This window comes from Schistocerca cancellata, chromosome 2 (genome assembly GCF_023864275.1).
Source record: "Schistocerca cancellata isolate TAMUIC-IGC-003103 chromosome 2, iqSchCanc2.1, whole genome shotgun sequence".
Taxonomy (NCBI): Eukaryota; Metazoa; Arthropoda; class Insecta; order Orthoptera; family Acrididae; genus Schistocerca; species Schistocerca cancellata.
Genome location: NC_064627.1, coordinates 411629226 through 411651409, shown reverse-complemented (window position 1 = coordinate 411651409; position 22184 = coordinate 411629226). Strand labels below are relative to the sequence as shown.

At 35.3% G+C, this 22184-nt stretch overlaps 1 protein-coding gene across 4 annotated transcripts in view; it reads left to right on the top strand.

Moving 5' to 3' along the window:
• LOC126161859 (organic cation transporter protein-like) overlaps positions 1 to 22184 on the top strand; it is a 325910-nt gene that overhangs the window by 210585 nt on the left and 93141 nt on the right. For all 4 annotated transcript variants that reach the window (XM_049917973.1, XM_049917972.1, XM_049917974.1 and 1 more), the window contains 2 exons: positions 1135 to 1278; positions 2031 to 2171. In XM_049917973.1, coding sequence (XP_049773930.1) covers positions 1135 to 1278; positions 2031 to 2171 — 285 coding nt within the window. The remainder of the gene's footprint in view (positions 1 to 1134; positions 1279 to 2030; positions 2172 to 22184) is intronic.

The window sequence follows — 22184 nt, the reverse complement described above, 5'->3', positions numbered from 1 at the left end:
AAGTTGGAGCAAACTGAAACTGTTTAGTTGTTTCAACAATGACTTGCAGCCCCCCCCCCCCCCCCCACACACACACACATAACTAGCTGTTTTTCTCCTACCATAGGTCTATAAAGTAATTACCACAATTATCAGTGGCTCAATAGCATAGTTTCATGCAACCTTGTGTTGTCGTCAAGCTAGGCTTATTAATGACAAGAGTGAATTAATGATGGACTCTGTAATTCACAACCATGATACTAGAAGTAGAAATAATTCCCAAACAGACTACCAGACCCCTCTTTAGTATTCAAAGTGGAGTTTTATATTTTGGTGCAAAATCTATAACAAGTTGCCAATAGATATCACACACAAAATTCAAAATATTTAAAAACAAAATAGAAGAATACCTCATTAGCCACTCTTATAATTAACAGAATTTTTGGCCACAAGAATGTAACTTCTGTGTAACTCTAATATTTGTATTAGATAGGTCCTGACTTTACCAATACATAGAAACCTCATAGTGTCCTGCATAAAGTAAAATAAATGCTTTGAAGTAGTAGGTGAAAACAACAGCTGAGAAATATAAGAGGAGGAGCCATCTAATCCCCCCCCCCTCCCAAAAAAAGTAGCCATTTTCCTCCTATTGTACATCTATGAAGTAATTACCACAATTATGAGTTTGATTAAATTAGTGCTAGTCATTATCTGCCATTAGTGTACTACACAGAAGTAGCCAGTAGTGGTTGCTTCTGTCTGTTCATGTATCGCTTGACTCTTTCCACATCCACGGAGGTTCTCTGTCATGAAGAAATTTATGGAATACAATGTATGATTGAATGAATAAACCTCTTCTTGCACTTGAAACAATGGCTGGCAGACAATGGTTTGAAGATAATGAGGAATTTAATACCCATGTTGTCACTTTTTCTTGCTTTATCAAATATCCCTCATAATACTTAAATACCACAAAAAATTCAAATATAAATGAAATTACACCCAGCAATGCTGAATGATATCAAATGTACATCAAACTCTAAACTTTATTTAGTATTGTAATTAGTCAGTATGTTCATATATACCAATTAAATAAATATATAATCAGCTGCTCTACAATAATTTTAAATTATTTTATGTTGTTTTGCTTTGTAGGATCCAATGAATAGTTCGCATGGTGGTGTGCATAACTTGACTAATATGAGACAGACTACTCCTGCATACTTTTCTGAGAATGAAGACACAGTATTCTATGACAAACCAGATATACCCAGTGATAACTACAATATTACTGATCAGGTAAATGTATGAAATCTTTGAGCTTGTCTCTTTTTTATTACCATTTTGTAGTCCAATTTGTGCAGAACAATTTTTCCTAAACTTTATTTTCCTTGTGCATATGTTTTGATGTACAATAATTTGTTAGTTTATTATTTGCTAAACATTTCTCTCAGGTGACACTGAAACTGGCCACTTCTTAAAGTGAAAGGAAGACTGGTAAAAATAGTTCAAGTGGCTCCAAGCACTATGGGACTTAACATCTGAGGTCATCAGTCCCCTATACTTAGAACTACTTAAACCTAACTAACCTAAGGATATCACACACATCCATGCCCGAGGCAGGATTCGAACCTGCGACCGTAGCAGCAGCGCTGTTCTGGACTGAAGCGCTTAGAACCACTTGGCCACAGCGGCCGGCTGCTGTCTCCCATATCCTCCTTTACAGTATAAGTTATTCAGTAATTTCTTATACTTACCTTTGGTTTTGGATAATTTAGCACCTCTTCCTTCATTGGTTTTCTTCATCCTCCTTTCTCACCTAAATTTTGTGCGGTTTATGTAGAGAAGCATTTTAATTGGAGTCCTTCCATTTTCTGAAGTGGTGGATATACAGTATTTTGTTTCTTTTCTCCTGAATGAAGTGCATTCCTGTTCTAAAAGCAATATTTTTTAATGCTGTCACTTTAGTTAGAGCTGTACAAGTTCCATTAACATTATTTTCTAATACTTGCTTCTGTTAAGCATACTCACTGTGCCTGTTTTTATTACAGGGAACAAGAAGACAACCCTGCAAATCCAGTATAGACTCAAATGCAACATTAATGTTATCTTTTGAAGCCCGTGATAGCAAACTGATAGCAGCCTGTGAGCATTTTGAATTTTCTGATGGCTTCTACAGCATAATTGATCAGGTACCGTGAATTTTATCATTAATGTCGTAGTTGATAAATGTTTCATAGAACTGGTGAGATACTGGTATACTGGTGCTACTGTGTCAGCTGTAACATGAAGCAACACTATGAACTGTCATTTTCTTTTATCCATTTAATCCATGTATAAAATAGGAAAGTATAGCTTATATTTGATGAAATCTTCTTGGTCTGCCATCCAGCTGGCTGTGTCAAAATTCCTCAATGTTTCAATGAGTACCATTATCACCATCCTCTGGTGAAGTGTCAAGATGGAGCTGGTGTTCCATATAACACCCGAGTGGCAGCTGTCTCCCCCCACCCCTTCCCCCAGGTGCAGGGTCTGCCAACCGGAGGTAACAGCACATCACATTTCAACTCTTGGTATGTTCAGTCTTGCGCAGACGTATGAAGTGTCAACTGCTGAGTGCATTCTTGACATATAGCTTTTTTTCTTCATAATGCTTGTTTCCATGCCAAACTTAGCTGCCAGCATGAAGTGTCAACTGCTGAGTGCATTCTTGACACACAGATTTTTTTTCCTTTATAATGCTTTATTCCATACCAAACTTAACGGCCAGCCCTCATCCTTGTTTATGAGTTTGTCATGGAGAATTATCTTGATCGATTCTTTGATGATGCCCTCCCTAAAGTCACTAGCTGGGCACATCATTTTTGTTTTCTAAAATTCAAACATATGCCCCTGACAGAGGCTGTGTTCTGGCGCTGCTGATTTATCTTTATATCTCAGACATACACATCTAATGTATTCCATGCAGCATTGCAAGATGCAGCACTGTGTTTGATAGATATTAATATTGTTGAGCATATCTGGTATGCCTTGCAATGTGCTGTTCGGAAGAGATCTCCACCCCCTCATACAGATTGATGGACAGACCTGCAGGTTTCATTGTGTCAATTCCCTCCAGCACTACTGCAGACATTAGCTGAGTCCATGCCATGTCGTGTTGTGGCACTTCTGCATGCTCATGGAGGCCCTACACAATATTAGGTGGATGTACCAGTTTCTTTGGCTCTTCAGTGTATGTACTAACCTACTTCACATATGATTGGGAGTTCTATGGACAAATCAATGGAGCAGTGATGGGCTCACCATTTTCCCTCAGCTCTTTGAGAAAATGGCACTAAAAATTACACAGCTCAAACATAAACACTTCTTCCATTACATGGATGACACCTTTGTTGTGTGAAAACATGGGAGAGAAACTCTGAATGAGGTCCTGGTCCACCTGAACAGCACCTATCAAATAATACAGTTCACTATGGAGCTAGAATAGAATGGATGACTTCCAGTTTTGAACACTCTAATAAGAAGAAAATCAGAGGGTACAGTAGAACATACTGTCTACAGAAAGGAGACCCATACATATCTGTACCTCCCCACAACAAGCTCTCATTGTATGGTACAGTGGTACACATTTCTAACAACTCTAGCCCACAGGGCACATGCTATTTGTGACAAAGACAGCAACAGCTTAGAGATGTATTTCACCAAAATGGGTGTAGAAAAACACAAATCAGATTGTATTGAAGAAAATGAATGATACAGCCTTTTGTAAAGGTGAAGTAGGGAAAATGGAAGAGAAATTCACTTTTATCCCCTATATTGGGTCTCCCTCAGCCAAAATTGTGAGAACTCTCAGAAAGAAACATCAATGCCATCTTTTGACCACCATGAAAAATGCAAGATACACATGCCTTGATATAGGACAAACTAAAACTGCAAATATCTGGTATACATTTGTGACAAAGACAGCAACAGCTTAGAGATGTATTTCACCAAAATGGGTGTAGAAAAACACAAATCAGATTGTATTGAAGAAAATGAATGATACAGCCTTTTGTAAAGGTGAAGTAGAGAAAATGGAAGAGAAATTTACTTTTATCCCCTGTATTGGGTCTCCCTCAGCCAAAATTGTGAGAACTCTCAGAAAGAAACATCAAGGCCATCTTTTGACCACCATGAAAAATGCAAGTACACATGCCTTGATATAGGACAAACTAAAACTGCAAATATCTGGTATACATAGCATCTCTTGCAAGTGTGGCCACCAGAACATTGGGCAAACACCACACTATGTCTTGCAATTCTCCATTGATCACATTAGATCCAAATGTTTGAGGCATAAAGATAAATCAGCAGTGCCAGAGCACAGATTCAATGAGAGACATATATTCAAGTTTGAGAGAACTAGGAATGTTGTGCCTAGCTAGTGGCTTTGGGAGAACACCATCAAAGAATCAGTTGAGATATGACACCATGACACTCTCATCAATAGAGGCGAGAACTACCAGCTATGTTAGGCATGGAATCCAGCACTAGCAGCTATGAGCCAAGAATGCACCCAGCAGTTGACACTTAGTGAGTCTGAGCAAGACTAAATGCACTGACAGTCGAAAGGCAGCCAGCTTTACCCACCACAGATCATAGGTCCCTGTGCCTGTGGGAAGGCTGCAAAGAGACATTCCATATATACACTCTGGTGTATATATGGGATGCTCACTCCATCTTGACACTTTGCCAGAAAATGATGAGATTGTAACTCATGGAAATGTTGTAGAATTACATTGCAGCCACCTGGTCGGAGAAGATTTCCTCAGTTGTACATGCCAGGCAAATCTACATTCACATATACAGATTATTTATTGTTGTGAATGATTTCAGCTGTGGAAATGGAATAACTAGTTTATAGATCCCTATGCTTGCCATGAATTAGACCTAACATCAAGAGGAAATAGGAAATTTTAAATTTATGTCCAATTCATAAAACGCAAAAGGAACAAATTACATGTATAAATGACACTAAGGTCTCACCCAAAATGAGTAATAAAAATGGTTCCTTCACCTTGTACAGAACATGAAGTGCTTGTATCAAAAATTTTGACTGTAACCAATAAGAATCAAATTATCAATAAAGTTCTTGGATGATGTAAACTCGACAATAGAATTTAATACTCATGTTTTGGATCTTAATATCTGCTTTGCTGCTGATGTCCTGTTGTCCATAACATGTTGCTGTAAGAAACTATACCAGTCTTGCCACATTGTGGAAAGCATCAGTGAAAGTTCAGAAGTTGCAAATAATTCTTTTATTACTGGGTAGGTGGTGTGTACTGATGGACAATTGGCATTACAAACTGACTATGTCTTGACTCTCTGAAAACTGGCTATGATCTGCATAATTACAGTGCTGTTGCACATCTATTTATACTTTTGCTATCAAACAACAGTATTGTTTAAGATGCAAATTTACAAAATTACAGTAGGAAATTAATACACAGAGATGAAATGTGGACAGTGTAATTCAGGTATATTGTTTCCTGACGAGTATGTATAGGTAGTTTGTGGAATAAACAATCTAGAAGCATGAGACGCAATAATACCTATTTCTTTAATTTATACACAGAATATAAATTCTGTTGTTTTCCTAACATATCTGGGAGTTTCAAAATAAATATGCTTTCATCTAATAGTAGCTACATAGTTCAAAATTATTGCTAGGGCTGAAATTTCTCCTTAGTTGCAAACTTCTGTATGCTGCTACTAGTGCATGCGAGTGTGAGTGCACTGAGTGTGTGTGGTTTCACTGTGTGTATGTGTTTGAATCGGACGTCAACTATATCGGGGGGGGGGGGTCACTGGAGGCCACCTGTGAGTGACGTGCATGCGGCGTAGTCTCTGCCGTGCTGTCTGCCAGCTACTGGTGCATATACATGTGTGGAGCAGAGCTGACTTACTCTCCCTTTGTTCACCTAGTTGTACCATTCACATGTTCTTCAGTGTCTCATAATAGGTGGGTTCACAAGAGGCTTACGTCTGTTATTGTTCAGAAGTTTATGAATAAAGCCATATTTGTATTACTTGGATCAGTTTAATGTATTACATGGTTACTACAAAGCAGTGTTGCAAATATAAATTCAAGTGATCATTGGTAGTCACGAAAGAATTTGACTAATTAGTGGCTTCAATGTTAAGAAAAAAAAATCCTTCCAATTACAGAGTCTAGATATTAAGCATACTTGAGTCTGATGTAGTCATCAGCTTTCTGTTTGACTCCTAACCTCAACTTCCTTTTTAACTGCTGCATAATTCATGTAGCAGTTAGTATCAACTTGTAATATTTGAATGATTGACAATATTTTATATGCATATCTGAGGCTTAAATGGCTCTTCAGAGGGTATGCTGTAACACCACCACCCCCAAAGAGGCTTGTGCAACTTTTACTGTTGGACAAGGTTCTTTGTGAATACACGTATCCACAAACAAACACATATAATAAATTACAAATGCAAGTTTACAAACAGTATTACATGCTTTTCATTATGTAGTATTTTCTTCAAGGAAGTTTCACATCTTTGACATTGTCACTCCTTCTTTGGTCCTTCTGTTCAATAATGTAGTATATAACAAGTTCAAATGAAACTGTTTACCAAAAGTATTCAGAAAATTAGGTCAACTCAGTTCCTACCTTCAAAACAAGCACAGCAAAGCATATTATATTATGTCATAAATCACTGAGGCAATTGTTCATATATATATGTAGTTTTTTTATTTAAGTTCAGCTTGGACTTTGAAAATTATGATGAAAACAAATAAGTATATGTATATCTCTTCTACAACTTAAGTCTCATAGCACAGATACTTTATCAAATAAACTTGGAAGGTTGCATTATATTCATATTTGGTCTTACATACCAATTTCTCAACACAATCCCTGGTTAATCCTTCCCTAGACATAGTATTCTTCTGCTAGCACGCTATGATAGACATCGTATCTTCATAAAGAGTATAACTGTATCTAATGTCAGTTCATACACCAGTCTGGACATCTTTTCAGTATGACCAGATCCTGGTACTTGTCGTGTACCCTAAAGTATCTAAATTTGGATGAAGTGAAGAAGGCATAACTGAATTAGTTGTACTTAGCTCTTTGATGATGAAGTTTTGGTGATAGTTCCCAAAGCTGCTGCTTTTTCTTCTTCTTAAGCAAGCTTTTAAAAATGGGTTCCAGTAGTAGGTTTAAGTTGCTGTTTGCATTTAAATAAATAATCTTCACCATGATGTCATTTTCCATCAGATGGTTTAATTGTAGATTCTGATACATTTTCACAACTGATTACAGTATTCACGTATATTAATGATGACAACAGTTTATAGAGTGATCCTTTAATAAACATCCGCTTTCACGCATCCCTGGCAACAAAAGTGCGTCTGTCTCGATATGCCAAAGATCTCGTAATCTTCCAGGTTCAGGCTGGAGTTGTTATTCTGGTTTTGGTTTATAGACTTTTGAGACAGGTTAATATCATTTTAAAAACTAAAACATTGTGAAACATAGTGCTTGAGAATAATTCCTACAGTAACTACTGGTAATTATTTATGGGAATATGATGTATATATTGTGTTGACAATGGTATACTTAATTTGATTTGGGCATGTTTTCCTCGCTGATAGTCAAACAGGTGTTTTGCAGTTTTGGATTTTCTATGAATAGGTTACATCTGTTTTATGTTCCCTACCAGGATTTACAAATAATAGCAGTAATTTTGGTGTGAACAGTTTTGAGAACCAACTGTGTTTTTGAATTCAGAATTATGAAAAGCAGTTTTCATATTTCAGATTTGGCTATTTTCTGTTTGGGGTAGAGCTGACAAAAACTAGGATGCATTTCATAGTCTTTGTCTCCTAAGTTTTTGAGTGAGCATTAAGTTCCAAAAGATAATCTAATAAATGTTTCAACATTGTTTCACTATTTGTAACTTTTGTCTTTTAGTTTCTTATTGGAAAGTAACATAGTTATTTTTTAATGTTAGCAGTCAGAGGTTTGTGTACATGTAATACCCGTTTTGCCTGTTTCAAAAATTTATGTCTTCTTGATAACTGTTCAGTTTCAAATTTAGTTGTAAGCTTCATTGAAGATAATTTTCAAAAAGCTGAAAAATTTGTATTATATTTCTTGTCTGTAGAACTTATAGGGTGTCTATGGATATTACCTGTGGAAAAATATTGTGTGAATGATTTGAACAGATTGTAAAGATGAACAAGAAAGCCTTACTGAATCTACCGATACCATATCCGTAAAGTTATAAGTAGTGTATAACTGTAATATAATTTATTGCATCAATGTGCATTCTGAACTTGACACTTTTTCACCAGGTATAGAGCACATCAAGTAGTTAACTTCATATCCAATATAAATCTCAAATTAACTGATCCAAAACTTTTACAAGACGAAGTAAACAAATTATCAAATCATTCTAGTATACATGTACTTAATCATAGATAATGGTTAAATAGCCACTGTGTATCTTAGCATGTGTGTGTGGATGTGACATAGATAAAGTGTAGCTGAAGATACAATGTCATATGGCTTGGGCTTTGTGTAAGCCACACACATAACCACAAAGAGTGTGTATCCCCCTGATTACAAAAATTCAGTTTTTACACACATTACTGATGGTATGGTTTCAAATGTGTAAGATTCCTGAGTCCAAACAGTTTCCAAGTCTGTAATCATTATGATGTGGAACTCCTAAAATTTCAAGTGGTCCTATATAAATGACAACAGATTTTTTAATCTCTTGATTTATAGGCTTGGATTTCTCATAACTTTTGTCAATGCCAAGTCTAAATTGTATAGCTTCCAAGTTTCTATCATGTCTATGCTTTCTCTTACTGGGACATAACTGCATATTTTTCCTAGCCATCTCTTCTCTCTCATCTACATACAACTCTGTACAAACAGAATAACTAATCAGTTTGTTTAATAAATTAGTAGGTTTTTGCCATAGTGTACTTCATAGGGTGAAAATCCAGTTGTAGAGTGCTGTAAACTGTTCAAACTATCTTCAGACTGACTGATGTAAGAATATCAATTAGTGTGATCTTTGCTACAAATGTTCTACATAAGTGTCCATTTTCCTCATATATCTCTCTGTTGGATTACGTGAAGGTGAATGAACAGAAATAATTATGTGCTTCATATTCCTTTCTCTAACAAAATCATTCCAAACAATTGATGTGAACTAGCTTCCATTATATGACAAAATAGCTTTTGGTGTACTATCTTTTGAAAGAAATCTTGAGTAATACTAAGAATAATCTTTTTATTAGTTGCCTTTTCAAATGGTGAAGTTTAACTAATTTTGAAAATAAATCTACCGTTACAAATAAATAACTATAACCCTCTTTTGAATGAGGCAGTTGTTCAAATAACTCCACTCCAATGAGTTCTAGCTTGTTCTTTGTTATAATGTTTTGCATGAAACCTCTATGTGTCTGATTTGCAGTCTCAAGCCATTGACATCTGTCACAAGAAATTAAGCATTTTTTTCTCTCCTACTAATATTGTTAAAATAGACGTTTTCCTGGCTTTTTTAAATACATTTCATAGTGCCAAGTGACCACAGCTCTGGTTTATGTATTTAATAAGGTGTCAATGTGTTGCTCCAGCCAGCAGACTTTCCAACTGTCTGAATCTACACTGTGTCTTCTAAACAAAATTCCTTTATATTCCTTTATATACCTGGTAGAAATATTTGACTGTATAATAACTCCTTTTGCCTAAATAACTTTTTACCAGCCTCCATTATTCATCATCATGATTCTGGTTTCTCCTTAGCTATTTGCAAATTTTAGTAATCTCTTTTTCTCCCTTAAGACCCTGAATGCGCATAATTATGAAATTTCTATTGCTTTCTTCATTCCCATTCCCTCCCCCCTTCCCCCACATCAGTAGTCTAGATAATGAATGCATCTGCAATTACATTCTGTTCTCTTTGATATACCGGTACTTTACTGTGTAATTGAACTGTTTTAGATATACTGCCCCTCTCAGAATTCTACTTTGATATAATTTGCATTCCTGAATATAAGGCTTTGTGATCTGTGTATACAAATACTTTTTGCCCAGCTAAATAATTTCTAAATTTCTTGAATCCCCATACAATTCCTAATAATACTGTAATAACTTCAAGTTTAACAAATATATTTCAAGGAAGACGCAATACATGAAAGTCACAGATCAAGTGAACAGAGTAAGATGTGTGTACACTTGAACAGTCAAATCATAACTGAGTCCAAGTCTAGCGGCCACTGGCTGGCTGGCCGCTTAGGTGGTGCTGCTGCTGCATGGCTGGCAGACAGTGCCACATGTAGAGGACGCGCGTAACTGCGCAGCGGCACTTTGAAAGATTGGCGAGTCACAACACATACCTCTTCTGTAATAACGCAATTTCTTTCATGTTTTCAAGGTTCTGGTAGCAAAACTTATAGAAGTCTTCCTAAGTCATCTTTTTCTCCTACACTTAACTTATCAGCTGCATTAATTTTTTCAGTAACGAGTTGTACATATGAATGATTTACAATATTATCATCACAAAAACTCCTATAGTTATCAAAATAATTGTTATAATCTGTAACTGCTACTCCTCTTATCTGATTACCACAGTTTTCATTAAACATCATATGTAATTTTATTTCTTTACTGTTACCATTCCTTGGTTCAACAAACCCTAATTTCATGTTCTCCCAGCTAAAACTAGCATTTTCTTTCATAATACAATCCATACCTAACAATATCTGTTCATTTAGTCATTCATCACCAAACATCCCAGACCAAAACTAGTGTTCTCAGTGCTAAATGTTATCAAAGCTTGTGTGTTAATTAGCTTGCTAAGTTTGCCTGTTGCTCCTTTGATTCTAACACCTGTGATTGGAAACTTAGTGTAATTCTCTATATGTTTTATTCTGTCTCTCAATTTACCTGAAATACCACATATTGGACAACCTGTGTCGATCAAACTAAGTCCTTTCCAATTACCAATCTGGATGTTAGTATAGGGACTGCTTAAGTCTTCGTTATCAAGGCTTTCACTCTCAGATAACCAATCATTTTCAACTTCTCTAAAATTTAATTCAGTACTTATATTTGATCCAACTGATGGTTTTAAGCCCCTAATGACAGCTTACAACTAATTTCGATATTCTTTTGTACAGACAAATTATCTTCCTCAGTGTGTGTGTGTGTGTGTGTGTGTGTGTGTGTGTGTGTGTGTGTGTGTGTGTGTGTGTGTGTGGACTGTTCAAGCTTATCTTATTATCTGTGTTGCAATTACAAATCAGAATGTGTGTGTATTCATCATATACCTGAAAATCGCTAAGCGCATCACAGCTAACTTCTGTATTATTAATCTCACTAGCTATAACTTCAAGTACCTTATCACCAATATGTCTGTTCTGCTTAAGCTTGTAATCACTAATTGTCAAGATGTCACTGATGTCAGCGGGTATGACCTGACTCTCATATACTTCTCTATCCATTACCATATCATCACCAAGACCTAATACTTTGCTACTGGCATTATCATCACTGATCTCAACATAGATCGTACCATCAAGCTCCTCACAAATCATGGCGCTATATTCCTCATTAGCATCAAAATCAGCATCACTTCTGCATAAATCAACATCAAAATTATTAATCTTACTACTAACATGAACATGAACATCAAAATCTATCTGATCACTAACATGAACATGAACATCAAAATCTATCTTATCAATAACTTCAGCATCATCATCAAAAGTAATAATTTTTGTGCCATCAGGTTCACAAATACAATCATTCAGCATACTATGTCCCCTTCCCCCTTTAGTACACAAATCAACCTCTACCACATCTGTTTCAGCTAAACTAGACACAACTTACCATTCATCAAACTTATCAACCCAAATTCATCAACATCTTTACAACTGCTTACATTAGTTGATACATATTATCTCCAGATTCATCAAGAAGGTTCATCAACACATCATCACTAAATTCAAATTCCTAATTCCCTTTATTTTCTTAATCTTTGATCTCCACCAAATTATTCCAAAAATTTTCTATAAAAATCAACTCTATTTACAAGGTAATCCCTATTCTTTGATGACAACTAACTTGTGAACAGTAACTCCTTGTCCTAACTCTGTTCTGACTAGCCTGGTTTCTGTATCTACCTCTCACCTCAGATTGACAGGCTCTCAATGAGACAGTTACCCATTTACTGGGTTATTATTTCTGTTCTCTCCTATCATATCCGCATTCCTTCTTTCTTCATTCCCCCATTGCCTGTTTCTCAAATCATGACCTCTGTCATCACCTCTTCTGTCTTGTCTGTCATAATTATTGCTGTAATTATTACATCTGAAATTATTCCCATCCATCTCTTCTCCTGTTTTTATCGTCTTGTTGATTAAGACAGTGCCCCCTATTCTGATAACGGCTGTCCCACTGATTACTATTAGTGTCATATCCATCATTTGTCTCCCATGCCCTATCCAGTTTATCTACGTACTTCAAAAATTACTCTGTTGAATCATCTGGCCCATAGACCAATCCCCATTGAACTCTATTTGGTAATCTACATTTTAGTGTGTCAATCTGATTCAGCTCAGCTAGTGGTTTATCCAAATATGCTAATGTTCTTAGCTGTCTCTCACAGAACTCCCTTATTCTCAGGTTACCTTCTCTGTAACTAGAACAATTTAAAAACTCACTCTTAATCTTAGTTTGCTTGCTCTCTGATGAAAAGTTAGAAACAGATTTTCAAAATCTTCAAATGACATCTCTGAGTTAACATGTTGGTTAGCCCAGGATAAAGCTTCTCCATCTGAAAACTTCTTAACTAACTTGTCTTTTAAAAGATCTGGTATGCTGTGTGTGAAACTATCTTTGCATTGACACAAAAAGTCCACCAGATGGATCTTATGATCTTGCGGGAAATACTTTAAAATCATGCTATTGAACATATTACCAAACAAAAATTATTACTGAAATTATTAGTGTAAAAATTGCTTACTAGTTTATTGACTATAAAGTTAACTACATTTATATTCTTATTACAACCCTTAACATTCCCACTTACAATGGCTGACTCTGTTTTATTGTTTCCATTGTTTCTATTAATCTCACCTCAATAACAGTAACCCACTCATCCATTACTTTCAATTCCATATCAGTAAATTATTGTTTTCTATTATTGTATTTCTGTTTTATTTAATTCCAGTTTTTGTCTAAATTCTGTGACTTTAACTTTAAAAATATATGAATATGCTTGAAATCCTGATCATTCCTGTCTGTCTCTTTAATTAATGTTTCCTTTGATTCTATTAATCTTAACTCAATAACAGTAACCCACTCATCCATTACTTTCAATTCCACATCAGTAAATTATTTAAATGAACCTAGTTCAGCTTATGCTTCATCGGCTCTCTAAACAGTACAATTAAGTTTTTTGTTACCCTGTGTCAAGTTTTCCTTTATTTATTTTATACCTTTTCCTGTTTGCTCAAGATTTTGTTCTGATAATTTGTCACCAAAGAATGTTGTTAACTGATCAATAAGGTCTTTTAATAGATATGGCTGCTGAAATCCCTGAAATGGTGAACAAATACTGCTTGCATTATTTTCTCGATCCTCTTCCTCCTCAGTAATTAACTCTGTATTTGATGACTGAAGTTGCTGTACTTCATCATTATTATGATCCACACTAACACTCATGTCTATCTCACTCACATTGTTGATGCTCATTTAGAAAAAAATCTACAAATTCATCACAGAGGTTTTACACATGGCCTAACATGGCTCAACAAAACCATCTGAAAAACATTACTGATGAAAGTGCTTACCTTTTTTGTTGCATTGCAATGCCAGGCAGTGGTCAGGCAGGCAGTTAACGTCCATTGGATTGTCCACAGGTCCTTTCAGTAACTGGCCACAATCATCCACAGTACAAATTGTTCCAACATTTGCAAACCTAAAACTTTCAGACAATGTTAGCACTGCAAACTGTCTTATACACATCCCAGCTCCTACCAACACTTTGTAACATTACTGCTGGAAACATGAGTACATATAATTATTCAAAACTGCTAAATAGTAAAGTTCACTTTGAAATCTCTTTAAGTAGTCTCACCAAAAATGAATGATAAAAATGTTACCTCCTGCAGGTACAGAACATGTAGTGCTTGTACCAAAAATTTAGACTGAAACTAATAAGTATGAAAATGTCAGCAAAGTTCTTGATGATGTAAACTCAGTGGTAGAATTCAATACTCAACTTTTAGATCTTCATGTCTGCTTTGCTGCTGATGTCCTGTTGTCCATAATATGTTGCAGTAAGAAGTTGTATGAATCTTGCAACATCATGGAAATCATCAATGAAAGTTCAGGAGTTGCTATGAATTATTTTATTCCTGTGTGGGTGTGTGCAGCAATGAAAAATTGGTATTACAAACTGACTACATCTTGACTCTCTCAGGACGGGCCACAATCAGCATAATGACAGTGCCATTGCACATCTATTTCTGCTTTAGTATCAATCAGTAATATAGTTTAAGGTGCAAATTTACAAAATTACAAAAGAAAATTAATACACAGAGATAAACTGTGGACAGTGTAATTTAGGTACATTATTTCCTGGTGAGTATGTATAGGTAGTTTGTGAAATAAACAATTCAGAAGTGTCGAACAAGATAATATGCAGCAATTAACTATACAAATTACATTTGATTAATTTATAAGCAGAATATAAGTTGCATCATTTTTCCAATATAAATTTGAATTACAAATGAAATATGCTTTCATTTAATATTAGCCATATAGTTAAAAATGATTATCAGGGCTGAAAATCTGTATATGTTTACATTTGTAATAAAGGACTGCATAATTTCTCTTTAATTATATATGATGTTGCAAATATAAATTCTAGTGAACCCTAGTAGTCATTAAATAATTTAGCTAATCAGTGGCTTCAATGTTAACAAAAAATATTCCTACCAATTACAGAGTCTGGATATTAAGTATACTTGAATCTGATTTAGTCATGAACCTTCTATTTGGCTCTTAACTGGAACTTCCCTTTTAACTGCTCTGTAATTCACACAATATTTAGTATCAGATTGCAATATTCAAATGTTTGACAAAAAATTTTAGATGCATATCTGAGGCTTAAAATACTCTTCATAGGGTGTTCTGTAACATATACCATGTAATACAGCTTAATAATCAGTTTATTTATTTAATATAGAATGATGTGTTCCATTTTGTTGAATAAATCTAGAAATATTAGTACAATATGGAATCATGGGCAAGCATATTGTGAAGCAGTTTATCTTCCAATTCTCATATTGAGTTTGGTAACTATACTAGTTCATACAAGATGTATTTAGCCTGCATGCAATAGAGGTGGGAGAAATGTATCAAATCGAAATCCTTTCATGTGAGTGAACTTGCCTTCACTGATCAACTGTAAGATAAATCACACACCTGAGGTCAAATAGCTTTGAATTTCACAGGAGGAGTCCAATGACTGAATTTCGTATTTGAAATTTGCTTACACCATTTGTTATGTAGCATGGTACATGCTTTCTTCCTGCTGAAACCATAAGGTTTTCATGTTAACATAGGCATAGTCTTCCAGCTTCTGCACTAACAATCCTTTTTGTTATATTAGAAAATTGTGATCATTTTATTATGATTTATTGGTGTCATCAAATAAATAGAGGAGCAAAGAGAGTAACAGCAAAAGTTAATGACATTCCACAACAAGACCATGGAGATTGTGTGGAAGATTCTGTGTTCAGCAATAAATATTCTCTTTGATTACATATTCATGAAGATGAAAACGGTTTTTCTCTGCAATCTTAATGTGTTATGTAATCAATGGTCAAAGGAGGTCCTTCCTAAATAGTTTTAATTAGAATGAGCAGAACTGATTTCATGCAGATTTTTTTAAAATAAATAAATAAATGTTCACCCTTTACTATTTCAAGTTAAATGTCAATTACTGTCATGTGAACGAATGATAAAAGCAGTAACTGATACCAACTGACACAGTGTGAAAGTTCTGTTGTGTGTTTCATGAATCCCACAAAATTCTGTATAATCTTCTCATGAATGAATGGTATGTGATCAAACTATATTAGATCATAATAACATCAATATTTACTACCTGCAGCAGTCTCATTATCATTATCACTATTATTATGAAATAGTTTCCATTTAACTGGTAAATGTATCTCACCATGAATGGCCCTATGCAATGCCCTCAATACATTGCATGAGCCAGTCATGGTCACAACAGAGTTCTGTGTAGTTGTGAGTGCATTATGTTGGAGCTATTGAATGTGAACAAATTGTCAATGCTTCTATGATAGGTGCTTCCCTATCCAAGGTAGGCGAAGTGTTTGGTGTTTCAACAGGCATCATATCAAAGATGTATACAGCATACAGGGAAAGCAGAAAAGTCAAAAAACAAACAAAAGTGTGTTTTGAATTAAGATGACAGCTGGTCATTGAAGAGGATTGTGCTGAAAAATAAGAGGACGAGAGCTGCAAAAGTCACTGCCGAACTGAATGTCACACTCTTGAACCCTCTCTGCACCAAACAACATAAGCTGGGAATTGCAGGGCAAGCTAGAATTGCAAAACCACACAAAGTGATGCAAATTCCAGTAAAAGAAAATCTGATGCCATATCCATAAAATCTGGAAGAAAGTCATTTTGTCAGATGAGTTTCGTTTCACACTGTTTCCAACTTCTGGCCAAGTTTATGTCTGCATACACTGCCCAAAGCCTATGATGCAGATTGTTTGCTGCCAAGATTTAAAAGTGTTGGCGTTCATTGATTATTTGGGCACTCATATCGTGATATTCCATGGGCTCCATGGTTACTTTGCAATGCTGCATTACTGCCAAGGAGTACATGACTGTTTTGGTTGATTAGGTCCATTCCAAGGCACAATATTTGTTTCCCAATTGTGGTTCTGTTTTCTAAGACGACAGGGCCCCAGTTCACACAGCACGCATCATCCAGTGTTACCTTTGTTAACACAAGGATGAATCGTTGCAACTCCCCTGGCCACCACAGACACCAGATCTCAATGTTATTGAGCCTTCATGGTCTACTTTGGAGAGAAGGGTGTGTGATCCTTATTCATCTCCACCTTTGTCACCTGAACTTGCAGGAAGAATGGTATAAGATTCCCTTAAAAATCATAGAGGATCTATATTTATCCACTGTGAGGTGACTGGAAGCTGAAGATCAAAAGCTATAAACCAATAAGGCAAAGAAAATTTGGGCAGACCAAGGCAGCATGGTGTTATAGTAGGCATACAATCAATGTGTTGACTATGATGATGACAATTAGTATCAAAATGTTTCTCTGTTTCATAAGTATTAAATGGCAAGAGATTTGTACCATTGCTAAAAGTTCATTATTACTGACAATTCATTGCACCATATGTATCTGATTTACATAATAAAGACTGACTTCTCCTTCTGTTTAGTTTCTCTTCGTCCTGATCTTTCTGTTCTTATTTTGCATATTTCCCTTTCTCAAACACTGTTAGTGACACAACATTCTGCTAATATGTAGAAGGCAATGTCCTGACTGACTGATTAATCATCAGCCAGCACTAACTGCTAGGAACAGAAATTTGAAATTGGGAGATAGTATTGATCTAATACTGTAGGCATTTTTTTTTTTTTTAATTCCGATTTTGGCTGTCTAGGGACCGCATTAAACAACTATTTTTCAATGTACATTTCTCCTATTGCGCTCCTCCTCTTTTCTCTTCTGCCAATATGTCTTCATCCTGTAGGCATTGTTTAAGGTTTTTTTTTTTTTTTAATTCCTTATGGGGTGAAATAAGGGCTGAAAGGGTTTTTGAAACTATGTCACTATCAAGGAAATTTTGAATCTGGACCTATGAAAATTGGTATTTTGTTTCTGAATCAAAAATAAAGAAATATGTGGTTCAGTATTTTTCAAAATTTAACCACTGAGGAGTGTGAAGCAATGGGTGCAACTTTTTTTAAAAAATAAACTATTAAAATGAACTCTTGAAGTATTTTTTAAAGTACATCTATGAAGAATAGTATTTTACTTCTCGGTCACAAATGAAAAAATTTGTTTCACTGTTTATGGAAATTCAACCCCTATGGCGATAAAATAGGGGATGAAAGTTTTTATTGAAATATTTCATTACGGATGCATTTTTGAAGCTAAATCTATAAACATTTGTATTTGACTTCTCTGTTAGGAATGAAAAAATACACATTTCACTGCTTTTGAAAATTCAACTCCTAAGCGAGTAAAATGAGGGATAGATATTTTTAAGAAAATATTTTGTTTTGTTAAAAATATTTTAAAGCTAAATCTATGGAAATTGGTTTTTCATTTCTCAGTTAGATGTAAAGAACTATGCATTACGGGATGAATGCGTCATGTAAATATGACACAATAAGAATGCAAAAGGCAGGATTAACAAAAACCTTGGGCTCCAGCTACTGAAATTGCTTCTTGGGCAGAAGTACATTCAGAAAAGATCATGCTTCTGTGGCCTTCGTAAGTGTGAAAAGCTTAGAAAATGTCTATGAGAGGAAAGCAGCTGGTGCTAAGCTAATATTCTGTTTTGGATGTAAGACCTTAGCTGTTCAAGGGGCAGCAGTACCATTAATACACAAATTCTTTCTTTACAAGATCACACAAAATGCCAATATGAAAATTTTTCACATTTATTGCTGCTAAATTTTAAGTTCTGAGATCTAGTGTGGCTTTCTAAATCAGTAATGATTGCCATGGTTACATCTGAAAGACTGTAAAGAAGTTGTTGTCTGAAAAGTGATACATACTTCTTGTTGTAGTAGTAGTTGTTGTCCTCAGACTGAAGACTGATTTGATGACCTCTTCCTGCTTCTCTGTCCTGTGCAAGCCCTCTCATCTCTGAATAACTATTACAGCCTTCATCCTTTTCAACCTGCATAGCATATTCATCTCTTAGACTTCCTCTTCAATTTTTCTCCTTTGTACTCCCTCCAGTACTAAACTGGTGATCTTTTGATGTCTCAGAATGTGTCCTATCAAACGATCCCTTCTTTTAGTCAAATTGTACTACAAATTTCTTTCCTCCCTAACTCTGTTTAGTTCCTCCTCATTAGTTACATGATCTACCCATCTAATCTTCAGCATCCTTCTGCTACATCTCATTTCAAAAGCTTCTGTCCTCTTCTTGTCAGAACTGTTTACAGACCAAGTTTTACTTCCACATAAGACTACACTATAGATAAATACCTCCAGAAAAAACTTCCTAACACTTATGTCTATAATCACTCTTCTTTAGAAACACTTTTTTTTCCAATTGCCAGTCTACATTTTATATTCTTTCAACTTTGGCCATCATCAGTTATTTTACTGCTCAAACAGCAAAATTTATCTTCTACTTTTAGTGTCTCATTTCCTAATGTAATCCCCTCATCATTGCCTGATTTAATTCGACTACATTCCATTACTCTTTTGCTTTTATTCGTGTTCATTTTCTATCCTCTTTTCATGACAATGTTCACTCTGTTCAAATGCCCTTCTAAGGTATTTGCTGTCTCTGACAGATTTAAAATTTCATCATAAAACCTCAAAGTTTTTATTTCTTCCTTCTGAACTTTAATATCTTCTCCAAATTCTTCTTTGGATTCCTTTAGTGTTTGCTCAGTGTACAAATTGAATATCATCACAGACAGGTTATCAAATGGTTCAAATGGCTCTAGGTCATCAAATGGTTCAAATGGCTCTAAGCACTATGGGACTTAACATCTGAGGTCATCTGTCCCCTAGACTTAGAACTAAGTAAACCTAACTAACCTAAGGACATCACACACATCCATGCCCAAGGCAGGATTCGAACCTGGGACCATAGCAGCTGCGTGGTTCCAGACTGAAGCACCTAGAACCATTCAGTCACCATGGCCAGCTGATAGGTTATCATCCTGTGTCATTCCTTTCTCAATCACTGTTTCCTTTTCATGCCCCTTGACCCCTATAATTGCTGTCTGGTTTCTGTACAAGCAGTAAATAGCCTTTTACTCCTTCTATTTTATCCCTGCTACTTTCAGAATTTCAAACAGTGTATTCCAGTTAACATTGTCAACAGCTTTCTTTAAGTCTACAAATGCTATAAATAGACATTTTCTTTTTTGTAACCAATTTTCTAAGATGAGTCATAGAATCAGTATTGCCTCACATATGCTTTCATGTTAGTATTTTGGAAACCCTGAATTGTTAAACAGATAGTTAGGTAATGTTCACATGTGCTTTAATTGAAATTGGAATGATTATATTCTTCTTCAATTTTGAGGGTATTTCACCTGTCTCATATGTCTTGCACACTAGGTGGAACAGTTTTCTCATTGCTGGCTATTCCAAGGATGTCAGTAATTCTGACAGAATATTGTGAACTCCAGAGTCCTTGTTTCAGCTTAGATCTTTCATGCTCTGTCAAATTTTTTTCATGGTATCATATCTCCCATCTTCATCTACTTCCTCTTTCCTTTCTACAATATTGCCTTCAAGTTCATTCTCTTGTATAGTCCCTCTATGTATTCCTTCCACCTACCAGCTTTCTCATCTTTGCTTAGTATTGGTTTCCCATCCGAGCTTTTAATATTCATACAGCTGTTTCTCTTTCTCCAAAGGCCTCTTCAATTTTCCAATAGGCTATATGTATCTTCTCCCTCATTATATACACTTCCATATCCTCGCATTTGACCTGCTTACCCATTTTGCACTTCCAGTCATCTTATTTTTAGATGTTCATATTCCCTTTCACCTGCTTTGTTAATTGCATTTTTATATTTTCTCCCTTCATCAGTTAAATTCAGTATCTCCCAAGATATCCAAGGATTTCTACTAGACCTTGCCTTTTTATATATATGATCCACTGCTACCTTCACGTACTTCATCTCAAAGGAACCTATTCAACTTCCACTGTATTCCTTTCCTCTGTTTCAGTCAATCATGGCCCAATGCTCCCTCTGAAACTTTCAACAACCTCTGGTTCTAGCAGATTATCAAGGTTCCATCTTCTTATTTTCCTGCCTTTTTGCAATTTCTTCAGTTTTAATCTGCAGTTCATAACCAATAAAAAATTGTGGCCAGAGTCCACATCTGCACCTGGAAATGTTTTACAGTTTAAAATCTGGTTCCTGATATCTCTGTTTTACCATTATATAATCAATCTGAAACATTCCAGTTTCTCTATGTCTCTTCCAAATATACAACCTTCTTTCATATTTCTTAAACCAAGTATTAGTGATGATTAAAGTATGCTCCATGCAAAATTCTACCAGGTGGCTTGCTCTTTCATTCCTTTCCCCCAGACCATATTCACCTACTATTTTTCCATCTCTTCCTTTTCCTTATACCAAATATCAGTCCCTCTGCACAATTAAAAACTTTTTCGTTCCTTAACTATCTGAATAATTTCTTTCATTTCATCATATATTTTTTCAAATTTCTTCATCATCTGTGGAGCTGGTTGGCATATACATTTGTAGTACTGTGGTGGATGTTGGCTTTGGGTCTATCTTGATAATACATAATTATCATAGTGCATTTTCTTGAGAATTTAAAAAGGTTACTGGAGAATGAGATAGCTCGTTAAGTATCATAGAGATTACTTGACCTCTCCAATTATAAACCTATCAGTAAATCCTCTTTTAATCACTGAATAGTTGAAAAGATTGCATAACTACAGGTGGAGAAGGCAGCATATCAAATTAATACAGGAATTCAGTGCTCTAGTACATAAAAATCAGCCAGAAAATATAACAAATTTTAGCAGTCTTAAAACATTTGTAATTTTTCTACTGATTGTATTTTTGAAAATGATGTGTCTCCAAGACCTGCATTCCATGTTCTTCTATTTAAGTGCAAAGATTTGGCAACTGATTCACACAGCTACTGAATATTGTAATGTACAACATGTCAGAATTTTAATTATGACAGGTATGGTAAAATAAATATTAAACTCACCAGATTTCCACCTGGCACTCTACATTGCAGTATATATTACAACAAGCCAATAGTGCAGGAAATAGTACTCCATTTGTTGCAGTGAATGTTAAGCAGAAAATGCTGCAAAGAAGTAACACTGTAATTATCAGATTTTCCT